This window comes from Geospiza fortis, unplaced genomic scaffold (assembly GCF_000277835.1).
Source record: "Geospiza fortis unplaced genomic scaffold, GeoFor_1.0 scaffold468, whole genome shotgun sequence".
NCBI classification, from domain to species: domain Eukaryota; kingdom Metazoa; phylum Chordata; class Aves; order Passeriformes; family Thraupidae; genus Geospiza; species Geospiza fortis.
In genome coordinates, this window is record NW_005054502.1 from 704,304 (window position 1) to 717,256 (window position 12,953).

The window sequence follows — 12,953 nt, forward strand, 5'->3', positions numbered from 1 at the left end:
GTGTTTTCCAAGGTCCCTGCTGCCTGCCCTGCTCAGCTGCTGCCTGGGAAAGCCACATGGCAAGTGAGAGCTGGAATGGTCAGCACTGGAGGAGGATTGCAGTTGTATTCAAGCCACGATTCCTTGGTGGTGAAAGGGTTTTCCTCACCCACTGCAGCGTGCCTGCTCACCTGCAATCCATAATGCCTTTTTTTCTATGAAAGCTCCCAGTGAATACATGCCACAAACCAGCTCTCCAGGTTTGGTTTATGGGGGTTTTGCTGTGGCCCTGCCAGGGTGGGGAGGTGGCAGTGCTGGTGGGGGTTCCCCATCGAGTTTGTCACCCCATGGTGTATCCCAGCCCGTGCAGGAAGGTGTGGTTTGTCCCTGGGGGGTTTCACACCTGACATGTCCAGGAGGTTTTCTCAAACGTGTCTGCAGTGATGCCCCTTCACAGCACACTGTCTGGCTGTCCCTGAACAGCCTGTCTGTCCCCAGGACCCCCTGTGCTCATCTCAAAGCCTCGGGGCTGTTTCTCTTCTGAGACAGAACAGAGGCAGGTCTGTTCTCAGGACCCCCTGTGGGGAAGCAGAGCAGCAGAGGGTGACAGGACCCTGGTGGCCATGGTGCCACCGGGCTCCCAGGCCAGGAGATAATCCGGGATTGTCTAATTGACGTTCCTTCTTTGTTACAAAGTGTTTAAAGCCAACAGTGAGCGACTGTGACTTGTCCCTGCAGCTGCGGGCCCTTTCCCCAGGCTTGGCTTCTCCTTTCGGGGAGTTCTTGCAGCTGGGGCTTTGTCAGGCAGGGTGAGTGTGGCAGCCACTGTGCCAGCGCCTGGCAGAGCCAGCACAGAGCTGCCATCTCGGGCTCTAGGGCACTGTCACAGCAATGTGGGGGCAGTCCCCTGTCCCCTCTGCCCAGGGGGAATCAGGGCTGAGCGTCCCCAATCCTGTGCCACATCCTTTTGTTCCCTCCCTGAGCATGCCACAGTGCAGAGCAGCAGTGTGAGCCACTCTCAAGTGGCAGTTGCATTTGCAGTGTCAGGAGGTCTTCAGTGGCACGGGTTTTGGCAGGAAAGCAGATGCTTGATGCCTCCCAGGAGGGATCCCTGGTCCCACTGGGTCTGGTTGAGGAGGACAGCTGGTGTGGTGGGTGGAGTGTTTGCCTGGGGGATTTGGGCTGGCACCGTGTTCATGGTGACGTGGACAGAGCTTGGTCAGTCCCTAGGGACCACAGGGGACAGTCCTTGAGCATCCCCATGACCACAGTCCGGTTCTGGATGAGGAGGTGGCACTGGGGACCCCGGAGCAGTCATGTGCCACATCCCCAGAGGAGGCTCTGGGTTGGTGTTGGTGCCAGCAGGATGTCACCCTTGGCCCTGCTGTGGCAGTGATGCAATTGCTCTGAGCCAGAGGCTCTGCTGTGCTGGAGGAGCTCACTGGGAAAGCTGATGAATCTGGGAAGAGGTGGAACAGGGGACCCAGCCCAAGGACTGCTGCTTGGTGGCAAAACAAGGGACAGCCTCTGGTCCTCAGCACTGGTGGCATCTGGTTCATGTCCCCACATTGCCTCCCGTAAGAGCTGTCCTCGCCTGCCGTCTCCTCCTTCCCTCGCCTGCCTCCCTGACACATCTTTTCCAAAGATAACCTAATTTTTCTCCCTGTGGCTGCTGCCTGAGCTGCTCCTGCAGCTCCTCTTCCCTCCCCCACCTTCCTCTTTCTTTTACCACAAAGACTCTCGGGCGCTTTTGTTGGCTGTTCCCCCCCGCGTGACTGGCTCACCCCTGGGTGACGGCATCCAGCTGGCTCTGAGCCTGCTTCTGCAAGGATTGGGCTTGGCCCAGGGGCTTGGAGACCTGTGGAAATGGGATGTGGCTCATGGGATGGATGGATGGATGGATGGATGGATGGATGGATGGATGGATGGATGGATGGATGGATGGATGGATGGATGATGGATGGATGGATGGATGGATGGATGGATGGATGGATGGATGGAGAGCCATGGTGGGGAGGTATCACAGGCGAAACGAGATCAGAGCAAGCTGCAGGGTCTAACCCAACATCTCCCTGCAGGATGAGATCGAGGAGCTGCGGGCCGAGATGCTGGAGATGCGGGATGTCTACATGGAGGAGGACGTGTACCAGCTGCAGGAGCTGAGGCAGCAGCTGGACCAGGCCAGCAAGACGTGCCGCATCCTGCAGTACCGGCTGCGCAAGGCCGAGCGCCGCAGCCTGCGCGTGGCACAGACCGGCCAGGTGGACGGCGAGCTCATCCACAGCCTCGAGCAGGACGTCAAGGTCAGCCTGGGAGGGCTCCTCCCCACCCAGACACCCCCCACAGGGGGTTCTGATGAGTTATGGGCATGGAGGTGGCAGGGGATGTCGGGGTGCAGGCAGCTCTGTGAGGGTGTGCAGTTTGTGATGTGCAGTTTTGTTGGAGGCGTTACAATTCCCTGCTAGCAGTGTTGATGTGGGAAGTGGGGAGCAGTGCTTTCAGCTCACAGGGGGTCTGAGAGGCTCCTGGTGGTGGAGAGGGCCAGCACTGCCTGAGAATGTGCCTAAAACTGCCTCAAATATGTGAGGCTCATCCTGTGCAGGCTTCAGCCCAGCCCAGCCCTGTGCCCTGGGGCTGAGCTCCCTTGTCCTGCTCCTGTGGGGATGTGATGGGGCCACCACTGCAGGATGGAGCATCATGAGTGTGCAGGGACCAGGACCCTGCAGGCTTGGGAGCTGCTTCTCTCGGCCTTCAGGAAAACCTTGCAGAGCCCCAGGCATGGTGGCACGTGGGGCTGGGGCAGGGACAGGAGGATTTCTGCAGGGTGACGTTGCTTCATCCTCCAGGAGCCTGCTGAGTGTTTGCTGAGGGCTCTCACCAGCGAGCCTGCTGCCAAGAGGGGGTGCGGTGGCACTCGGAGACAGCTCGGGATGGATGTGCAACAGCTCGAGGACTAACTTTGTTTTCTGAGCAGAAAACAGCCAGTCCTGGAGCCAAGACGTGCCACAAGCGCTGGGCTGTGAACCCGCCTCGCTGCCCATCCCTGCTGGGGCCCCCATCCCCTCCCCAAACCACCCCACAGCTCCCCCCCAGCTTGGGTGGCTGCTGCCAAAAACACCCCCTCCAGCTTCTCCCTTTCTGGGAAAGAAAGCACAGCCCATCCTCAGGGGAACAGGAGCCCAGCCCCATGGCCTGAGATCCTGCAGCAGGGCTTGCTGCTGCCTCCACAGTGCTGATATCCCAGGCTGTGCAGGAGACCAGTGGCATCTGGGACAAGTTTTGCTGTCCTGCAAATGCAGGAGTGAATGTTTTGTGTTACTAAGCTTCTTTTATGCTGGGAACTGCTGCCATGCAGGGATCTGGAGAGGGGAAGCTCTGGGGGGGATGTAGGCACCCTTCACCCCGAGGCAGCTGCTGGTTTTTCTGTAATGTGATGCAGCAGCTCCTCTTTCTCCTGGCCAGCACAGCTGCTGCCTGCAGCCACAGGCTGCCTGCTCTGCTGCTGCCTACCAGCTCTTCCAGCCTGCTGGGGGCTTCTGCAGCTTTGTGGTATAGGAAAAAGGTGATTCATGTCTCCCAGCATCATGCTAGGGCTGGGGAAGGCAGGATTTGGCCAGGGGATGGGGATGCAGGGCAGCCTTGCAGCTGGTGAAGGTACAAGAGCAGTCACAGCACATGATTGAGGGCACAGAGTCTCCCCCAGAGAGTCTCAGTAACTGCCTGGTGGTCTCTTCATGAGGACTGTGGGTGCCCAGGAGCTGGAGTCTCAGCCCCCTGCACGTTGTGCCCAGTCTGAGGAGAGCCCTGCTGTGTCCCCAGGTGGCCAAGGACGTCTCAGTGCGGCTCCACAATGAGCTGGAGGTGGTGGAGAAGAAGAGGATCAGGCTGGAGGAGGAGAATGAGGAGCTGCGCCAGCGGCTCATCGAGACCGAGCTGGCCAAGCAGGTGGTGCAGAACGAGATGGACAAGCTCAGAGAGGTGAGTGGGACATGGGAGGGGACCAGGAGGCATCCCCAAGGCTCTGCTCATAGCAGGTGTCCTGGCCCTGGCTCATGGGATCCCCCAGCCCTGCCTGAGTCACTGAAACCCAAACCGTGCTACAGATGCTTGTGAAACCCGAGCAGCACCTGCCCTCCGTGTGCTCCATTCCACCCTGCTGGCTCTGCCCCAGCCAGGGGGGGCTACAGGATTTCCCCACTGCTCTGGGGACACTTTATATGTCCCTGGCCACTTGCTCAGCCCAGCCCCCTGGGCCGTGCCCAATTCCATCTGGGCAAAGCTCCGCATGATGTGTGGGGTCCCTGTCCCTGGCAGAGTGCCTGGTGCTGGCTGCATCCTGACCACATCCTGCAGGTCCCAGCGGTGTCCCAGTGCTGCTGGTGGAGCTGGGTGGGTGCACAATCCTCTCTGTGTCCTGAGCACCCACAGATGTACCTGGACATGCACAGGTGCAGGGCACTCCATGTCATGCTCTGTTTGGAACCAGCTTCTGGCTGGGATCTGTGTCAACCTCGGTGACAGGAAAGGCATCCTGGTGACATCATGGACTTGAGATCTGCTGCAGCCCTTGTAACCCACTTCCCTACTGCCCAGGATGCCTTTGGTCCCCAGGGAGCCTCGGGATTCATCTCTGGCTGAGCCATCAGGGCAGTGTGGGGGAGGAGGCACAGCCAAGGGAAGGCTCTCACTTCCCCCACTGTGCTTCCTGCACAGGCAGCTCGGGATCTCTGGGGCCATCCCTGCTAAAAGCCAAGCCCAGCTCCTGGGAAGCTGCAGGATCCAGCTGCAGCCATCCCCTGTCAGCCATGGCCGTGCTGGTGACACTCAGCAGCATCCCCCACGCTGGTGTCTTGCACAGCCCTGCTAACAGCCGTGAAATGGGTTTCCCTGCAGCTGGTAGCACGGCCTGAATAACAAATGGCAGCAGTGGGAGCTGGGCTGGAGCTCTCCCTCACTTGGAAAACAGGCAGGGAAAATGGTTCTGTGGGGAGCTCTGAGAGGCAGGCACTGCCTTGGCCTGGCTGAAAGGGCTGGGGTGGGACACAGCCCCTCCTGCAGCTGCCTGAGCCCTGGGGACACTGCTGGCTGCCACAGGCTCAGAGATGGTCCCCAGGCTCAGGATGGCACATCCCCGGGCTAGCAAGGGCGTTGGGGTTACTCACTGATTGCAGAGTGCTAATTAGGCAAACATTAGACAAAGTGAGCTAAAAGCCCTCCTCCTCCTCCCTGCTGCTGCAGGGCACAGAGCCTGGCAGGGCTTGTTAGCAGCCAGAGCCAGGGACTGTGCAGGGCTGCACTCACCCCTAGGGGCTGATTATTCCTCCCTTCCAAGAGGTTTCTCCCATAACTGGATCATTGTCTGGGGATCATTCCCAAAGACACAGGCATTTTCCCCTCTCCTATCTCCTAAAGGGGTCAGAAAAAGTGGGATCAATCTGGGTACCCCATGCCAAGCCTGCCACACCAAGCTTGGCTTTGAGGGGACCCCAGGGCTGCTCCCAGGGTGGAGCAGTGACAGCCACATCTGCCCAGGGTGCTGTGCCTGGGGCTCTTTGGGGCTGGAGCTGCCCTTGGCCAGCTGCAGTCCCCAGCACGGTGGGGGTGAGGGGTGTGATGTGGCACAAGCAGCCCCTGGGAGAGGCTCTGCAGCTCCAGCAGCTCCAGGGATGGTCGTGGCCTTAATAGGAAAGCCTGGAGCCCTGCACCTTGGCACAGGCAGCAGCTTACATTTCACAGCTGCTTTCTCTGGCTGTGGGCCTCAGCACCAGCTTGGAAAGAGGTCCAGGGCAGCTGCATGGATCAGCCAGCACTCATGGGAGGCTCTGTGCATGTTCTTGAGGGTCTTGCCCCAGCTTCCTTCCCCAGATAACTGGCTCTGCTCTGGACACCTCCATTTTTACCGTGTTTTTGGTCTGCCTTATTGCTCTGTCTGCCTTCCCCACCTCCCAGCTGTCCTCCCTAGCCTGGACATTGTCCCTTGTGTCCCCTTGTGACCTTGACAGCAGAGTCAGCATCATGCTGCTGAGGGAGCAGGACGTATCCCTTGCTTGGGGAGGAGGTGATGGGCAATGTCATCATCTGCTGCTCCCACACTGGAATGTCCTGAGAGCTGTCCCTTGGCCTGGGGGTTGGATTCTCTGCTCCATCCAGCCCTGACAGGGGCAGTGACTCAGCCTCTCCACTCTCCATGGCTCATTTCCTGCTCACTCCTGCTTTTTCACTGCTCCTTTGCCTGCAGGGGGAATTTCTGGCCAAACCTCATGATGTGGTGCTTGCCATTCCAGCTCCCTCAAAGCAAAGGGCCTCCCTCAGCCCACCAGGGCTAGAGTGTTCTCCAGGGGTCCAGGAGCATCTGGGAATGTCAGCACCAATGTCCATGCACACTGAATCTGTCTGTCTGTCACTGTTGGGGTGCAGGGCCATTGCTGTGGCTCATGACTCTCTGTTCTTCCTGCAGAACTCCCTGAAGAAGCGGGGGTCCCGCTCCTTGGGCAAGACTGAGAAGAAGCCTTCAGTGCAGGTATCAGCACCTGAGCAGCCAGGGCACGCCACAGTGACCCCCCAGCCCCCCAGCTCACGGTGCCAGCTGGAGACTGAGCCCAGGCCAGGAGCAAATCCGGGCATGGCAGCACCATCCCCTCCTTGCAGGGCTTTGCAGAGCTTTCCTGCCTCTCAGAGCCCCTGCATAAGGGAGGGATTGATGTGCTGGCCCATCCTCTTTGTCCTCACTCGCTCCCTTGTCTCATTTATCAATGGAGCAGCAGTGGCTTTAACCCTTTCCCTGTGTAAGGAGCTGAAGGAGTTTGGCTTTTACATTGCAAAGCTGCTTCAGCTCCTGTGGCTCTTGCAGCCTGTGTCCCTCCAGCTGTGCTTGAGGGTGCTCTGGGAGCTTCACAGGGTCTGGGGGAGCAGAGGGTCCCTGTGGGGATGGCTGGAGGCCACACCACTCCTGCCCTCACAGGGGATTTGCCAGTGGCAGCAGGATTTCAGCTGTCACTTGCTGTTGAGCTGAGCTGCTGTGACTCACTAATGCTGTTACCAGGGCTTGGGGAGGCAGAGCTGCTGTTGCAGGGATAGAAAGGCAAGAGGAGAAATCCTCTTTCAAAGGCAACAGACCTGAAGGGTTTCTTTTGGGGAACAGATGTGCTCCCCCAAAGCTGGGACACGGAGGCAGACCATGGAAAGACACTCCTGACATGCTGCTGAGTGCCTCCCAGCAGGAGCCCTGAGCGGCTCAAGGGGTTTGGGTGACCTGAGTCCTTCTTGGCACAGGCCCTTCTGTGCAGCCACAGGACAGAGACCCCCGGGCCCTCAAAGACTTTCCCTTTCAGTCTTTGTTTATCACCTCCCTTTAGCTCCATTCTTCAGAGCCCTTTCTGGCCAGCTGATGGTCCCAACATCCTTCCCCTCAATTCCCCAGAGAGCACTTACAGCCAGCTCTGCCCTGAGTTGAGGGGGCTCCTCCATCACTCCCTTCCTGAGGCTGAAGCCCCTCATCTGCCTCCTCCTGGGGCAGGAAACAACCCCAACCTCCTCTGCTTCCCCATGGAGCTAAGACCCTTCAGCTTGGGGTCAGGGTGGTCCCACTTCTGCTTGGACCAATGCTCCAGGAGCTCTGGGCTTCCCCAGATGGGTGCAGATGCCCCTGGATGTGGCCCCCATGGGCTCCCTGTCCCTGCTCAGCTATGGCTGGTGGCCCTGTGGCCACAGATGCTGTGACTCATCTGTGGCTTCCTGGGCCCCTTTCCTGCCTGGCTGTGCTGGCTGAGCTTCAGCACTCCCCAGAAACGGAGCTGGGGGGGACAGACTCAACTCTGGGGTCTCCCCAGACCCCAGGAGCACTCCAGGTGGTCTTGGGGACCTGTGTGTGTCTCTTTGCTGATGCCATAGAGGGACACACGGAGTTGCTGCTTTTTTTTTCCCCCTGGAAAAACAGGAACTGAGGTCATGTCTGCCCTGCCCACAGCAGCCCTCCCCTAATCTCCTCACCTAATTAGGGGGGCACAGCTTTAATGCGCCTTAGTGAGGTCGTGTCCCGGTGCACAAGCATGGAAGTGCAGCAGGGTGGTTCCTGTGGTCACTGCAGGACATTTAGGGACTAAAATGACACCCCAAACTCATGAGAACCCCCTTTCCATCACCCCTGACCTTGTTATGAGCAGTGCAGGAAGTCAGCAGAGTAAATACTGCTGTGGGGTTGGAGGTGAGCGTGGGTGTGGCTGGGGGGCTGGGGGTGCAGAGCACCCAAAGAAGGGGGCAGCTTGTTTTTCCCAGCCAAGGAAAGAGTTCAGCCAGGCAGAGGGCTACCAGGGCCAGCAGCCACCCAGCCAAAGGGCTTGGCCACCTCCAGCACTGCCCAGCTGCAGTGGGTGCAGTGAGGTGAGGGGCACAGCCCAGCAGGTCCCCTCCTGGCAGTGAGCACAGCACAGCTCAGAGCACTCAGGTGACCCCAGGGCACGGGAAGCTGCGAGCTGGACGTCAGGAAATCCTGGTCCTCCATCCAAAAAGCTCCCAGAGCAGAGAAACGGTCTGTCTGGGCAGACAGCCAAGATCCTAACTGCTGAATAAAAAAAGAACACATGGAGAAACGGTCCTGAGAAGCAGAGGGGCTTGGGAAGGGGCTGGTGAGCTGGTGCTGAGGCTTTGCCTGGGTTTTCAGTGCCCTGGCAAGGTGGTGGCAGCCAGGCTGGGGGTTGGGACTTTGAGAGGTTTTCAGCTGCTTCTCTGCCCTGTGATGAGAGTGGGAGCTGAGCAAGAGAAGCAGAGCCCTGTGGGGAGGAAGCCTTAATAACCCTGTGGAGTCTTGAGATCTTTCCTTTCTGCCCTGTTGTGGATCAGGCTGGACTTGGTCCACACATCCCTGATGGTGGCTCAGTGTCCTTCTTGGGTCAATACCCCAAGGTCTCCTCATCCAGGGCATCCTGTCCCATTTCCAGGCTCACCCTGAAAGTCTCCAGGATGAATCTCAAAGCTTTTCCTCCTCCAGGAGGAGGAAAGGAGCAGAGCAGGTGTGGGAGGGTGGCATGTCCCCAGGGCTCTCTGGGACTCACCATGGTTCCTGGGAGCATCTTTCTAATACCCACCCCCTCTGGGTCCCCAGGAGGACAGCGCAGACCTGAAGTGCCAGCTGCATTTTGCCAAGGAGGAGTCAGCCCTGATGTGCAAGAAGCTGACCAAGCTGGCCAAGGAGAACGACGGCATGAAGGAGGAGCTGCTGAAGTACAGGTCCCTGTACGGGGACCTGGACAGCTCCCTGTCCGTGGAGGAGCTGGCTGACTCTCCCCATTCCCGCGAGGCCGAGCTGAAGGTCCACCTCAAGCTGGTGGAGGAGGAAGCCAACATCCTCAGCCGGAGGATAGTGGAGCTGGAGGTGGAGAACCGCGGGCTGCGGGCGGAGATGGACGACATGAAGGGCCAGGGGGACAGGGAGCTGCCGGGGCAGGACGCGCGGTTCCTGGCGGGCGTCTCCGGCTGCGGGGACGCGGGGGACACGGTGGCCGAGCTGCGGCGGCACCTGCAGTTCGTGGAGGAGGAGGCCGAGCTGCTGAGGCGCTCGCTGCTGGAGCTGGAGGACCAGAACAAGCTGCTCCTGAACGAGCTGAGCAAGTACAAGTCGGAGCACGAGCTGGACGTGACGCTGTCGGAGGACAGCTGCTCGGTGGTCAGCGAGCCCTCGCAGGAGGAGCTGGCCACAGCCAAGGTGCAGATCAGCGAGCTCAGCGGCAAGGTGAAGAAGCTGCAGTATGAGAACAGGGTGCTGCTCTCCAACCTGCAGCGCTGTGACCTGGCCTCCTGCCAGAGCACCCGGCCCATGCTGGAGACCGACGCTGAGGCCGGCGACTCGGCGCAGTGCGTGCCCACCGCCGGCTGGAGGGATGGTGTGGGAGGCAGCGAGGCCGATGGGCAGGACAGAGGGCTGGGCACTGGGAAGGTGCCCGATGGCCCTGCCAAACTGCTCAAGCCCAAGGACCTGGAGACCTTGCTGGGTATCCGGGACCAGGCGACGCTGGTCAGTAAAGCGATCGATGTCTTGATTTCGGATGCCAACGGCTTCACCTCGGGGCTGAAGGCTTGCTTGGACAACGAGTGTGCAGGGGTGCTGCTGGGCGAGGCGGTGGGCAGCAGTGGTGACAGCCCCAGCGATGCCAAGCTGATGAACGTGCTGCTGATGAGGCTGGGCGTGCTCCAGCAGGACCTGGGCTGCTTTGTGAGGAAGGTGGACCACCTCACCGGTGGCTTCAAGGAGCACACGGACTCGTTCCCCTTCTCCAGCCCCAGCAGCCATGATGTCACCAAAGACCATGCCTCTGACTTCCAGGTATGGCTTCTTCCCACATCCCTCACAGCAGCTGCCGCTTTATTTGCCACCACGTTTCCTCCTGCTTTAATGAAGCAAGCCCTGATCCCCACTGTAACCTCCCTCCTGCCTCTCCAGAGCAAAATCCAAACTAACACCTCACTGCATGCCAGTGGCACCGGGGACAAGGTAGGACTCTGCTCCAACAGAGTGTGCCCAGGGCAGGAGGCAATGGGCATCCTGGCACAGGCTGGTTGTGCCAAGGCTGCCCTGCTTGTGACCAGGGCTCTCAGGTGCAATCCCACCTTAGCAGGGGCTGATGTTTTGGCTGCTCTCCCTGGCTTAGCCCAACACTGTGTTTCAGAAGCTCTTTGCTTGTTGGGGATGAGCTGGGTGGGAGGAGAGCAGCCTGCAGCTTTCGAAAGCAGCCCAAATTGCAGGGACCCCACTTGCAGGAATCCTCCATCCCCAGAAATACCCAGGCAGGGTAATTTGGAGAGCAAAGGCTTCAGGGTAAATCTGCATCCAAGGGAGAACACCTTTGGAGCAGTGCAGAGCAGTTTATGCCCTGCTGTCCCACTGTCCTCAGGGGTCCCAGCTCATGCCAGGGGTGTCAGTGGTGGTTGGGGCTGCAGGCACAAGCCCCTTTCTGGAGCACACTCGCTTGTTCAGAGTCCTATTGTTCTGCATGTGGTCCCCCCAGCCCGAGGTCCCAGTCTGCCCCAGTCACTGCATGGCACCGTAACTGGTGTTTGCACATTTTTTCCCTCTTTCTCTCTTTTTTCCCCTTTCCCCAAACAATCCAGGCCACGTGTCTCCTCATCCTGTGTTTCCTTTTGGTTTCCGCATTGTCTCCCGCCATGGTGATGAAGCTCCTTCTCCTCCTCATCCTTTTTGTTGTCTTGTAGTTCTTTACTGTTTCGGAGACCCATTGTTTTGTTTTCTGTTTTTGTTTTTTTTTTCCCTTCCTGCTCTTTTGGTTTGTTCTCATTAACTTGCCCACGCATGCAGCAGCCTGATTTTAGGGACGCCGACCCTTTCCGCATCCCCCACACCAAGGACACGGATCCCACCCACGCCCGGAGCTACAAACCCTGCCGGCCTGAGGAGAACGACTCCTACGCCACCGAGGTATGAATGACACAGCCTGGGAGCCATGTCCCCTCGGCCACAGGGCTGTGGGACAGGCTTTTGGGAGCTGGGGCCAAGGGGAGCTGCAGAGCCTGCTCAGGGAGGGACACGGGGAAGTGCAGGCCAGCTTTGCCATCCCCTTCTGGGGCTGTTACAGATGAAGGAGCTGCAGCTGGTGCTGTCCGAGGCCAACGAGAGCCTGCGGGGGCTGCAGGAGCAGCTCTCACAGGAGAGGCAGCTGAGGAAGGACGAGGTGGACAACTTCTCACAGAAGATCTGCCAGGTGAGTGGGAAACAGCCCCTGCCCTTGGGAGACAGCTGTCCTCAACCCATGGCAGTGCCACCTCCAGCCCTATGACCCACGTGGGGACCTGGGTGTCACCCAGGAGCACACACAGCATGTCCCATTTTCAAGGCTGAGCACACTCCTCCTTGCACATGGAGCCATGCAGGGCTTCCCCCATGACCCTGCTGTCCCCAGCATGCTCCAGAGTGGTGCAGCTCCCCCAGATGGGAATATGGGGCTGGCACCAGGCTCAGCCCAGACCCTGGGAGGGGGGGAAGCATCACATGGCTGCCAGCAGTGCTTGTCCTGGAGCCACTTGTCTCTCCCCAGCTGAAGGAGGACCACCAGAAAGCACTGCTGCGACGGGAGTTTGAGCTGCAGAGCCTCAACCTGCAGAGGCGGCTGGAGCAGAAGTTCTGGAGCCAGGAGAAGAACCTGCTGGTGCAGGAGTCACAGCAGTTCAGGCAGAGCTTCCTCCTGCTCTTCATGAAGCTCAAGTGGTTCCTCAAGCGCTGGCGCCAGGGCAAAGTGGTGCACAGTGAGGGCGAGGACTTTTTGGAGGTACAGTGGGCTGTCATGGAGGGGAGACCACACTGTTGGGTGTGTCCCTCATGCCTGTTTGTCCTGCCCAGGCCTGTTTGGGTGTCCCCCATCCCTGGCCAGGGGCTGTGGGATCACCCCAGCTATGGTGTCACCCACAGGTGAACAGCATGAAGGAGCTGTACCTGCTGCTGGAAGAGGAGGAGCTAGCCCCACAGCAACAGGCAGACAACAAGATGTGTGCCGGGGACACCTGGACCCCCAACACGGTGAGCAGGGTCCCCACGAGCCCAGGGCGTGGATCAGGGTAGGATCAGCCCCTGCTGTGGCTGTGTGGCATGGGCTGGTGGCTGCTCTTGGGGTGTGTGCCTGGGTGAGGATGGTCCCCTGCCTTGGTGGCTTCCCCTGTCCCTTACCTTTGCAGCAGCCTGCAGGGCTGGGATGCAGAGAGGACAGCTCCCACGGAGTCCCACCCTGTTGGGTCCCCTCGTGCTGCCTGTGCTCACCCCTGTTCTCCTGCAGCCCAACGAGTGCATCAAGACTCTGGCAGACATGAAGGTGACCCTGAAGGAGCTGTGCACGGAGCTGCGGGAGGAGCGGCGCGGTGCCAGCGAGCTGCAGCAGCAGTTCACCAAGGCCAAGGCCGCCTGGGAGATGGAGCGTGCTGAGCTCAAGTGCCACATTGCCCAGGTGGGAGCTCTGGGCACCCCTGTGGGCTGG

The 12,953-nt window shown here is 59.5% G+C and overlaps 1 protein-coding gene across 1 annotated transcript in view; it reads left to right on the forward strand.

Annotated features, from left to right (window-relative positions):
• Positions 1–2,051: 2,051 nt before the first annotated feature.
• Positions 2,052–12,953, forward strand: part of SOGA1 (suppressor of glucose, autophagy associated 1) — a 17,651-nt gene continuing 6,749 nt past the window's right edge. Inside the window, 9 exon segments of the mRNA XM_031063399.1 lie at positions 2,052–2,282; positions 3,799–3,957; positions 6,437–6,499; positions 9,080–10,297; positions 11,288–11,407; positions 11,565–11,690; positions 12,024–12,254; positions 12,395–12,502; positions 12,756–12,923. Of these exon segments, the coding sequence (XP_030919259.1) occupies positions 2,085–2,282; positions 3,799–3,957; positions 6,437–6,499; positions 9,080–10,297; positions 11,288–11,407; positions 11,565–11,690; positions 12,024–12,254; positions 12,395–12,502; positions 12,756–12,923 (2,391 nt within the window). The 5' untranslated portion in view covers positions 2,052–2,084.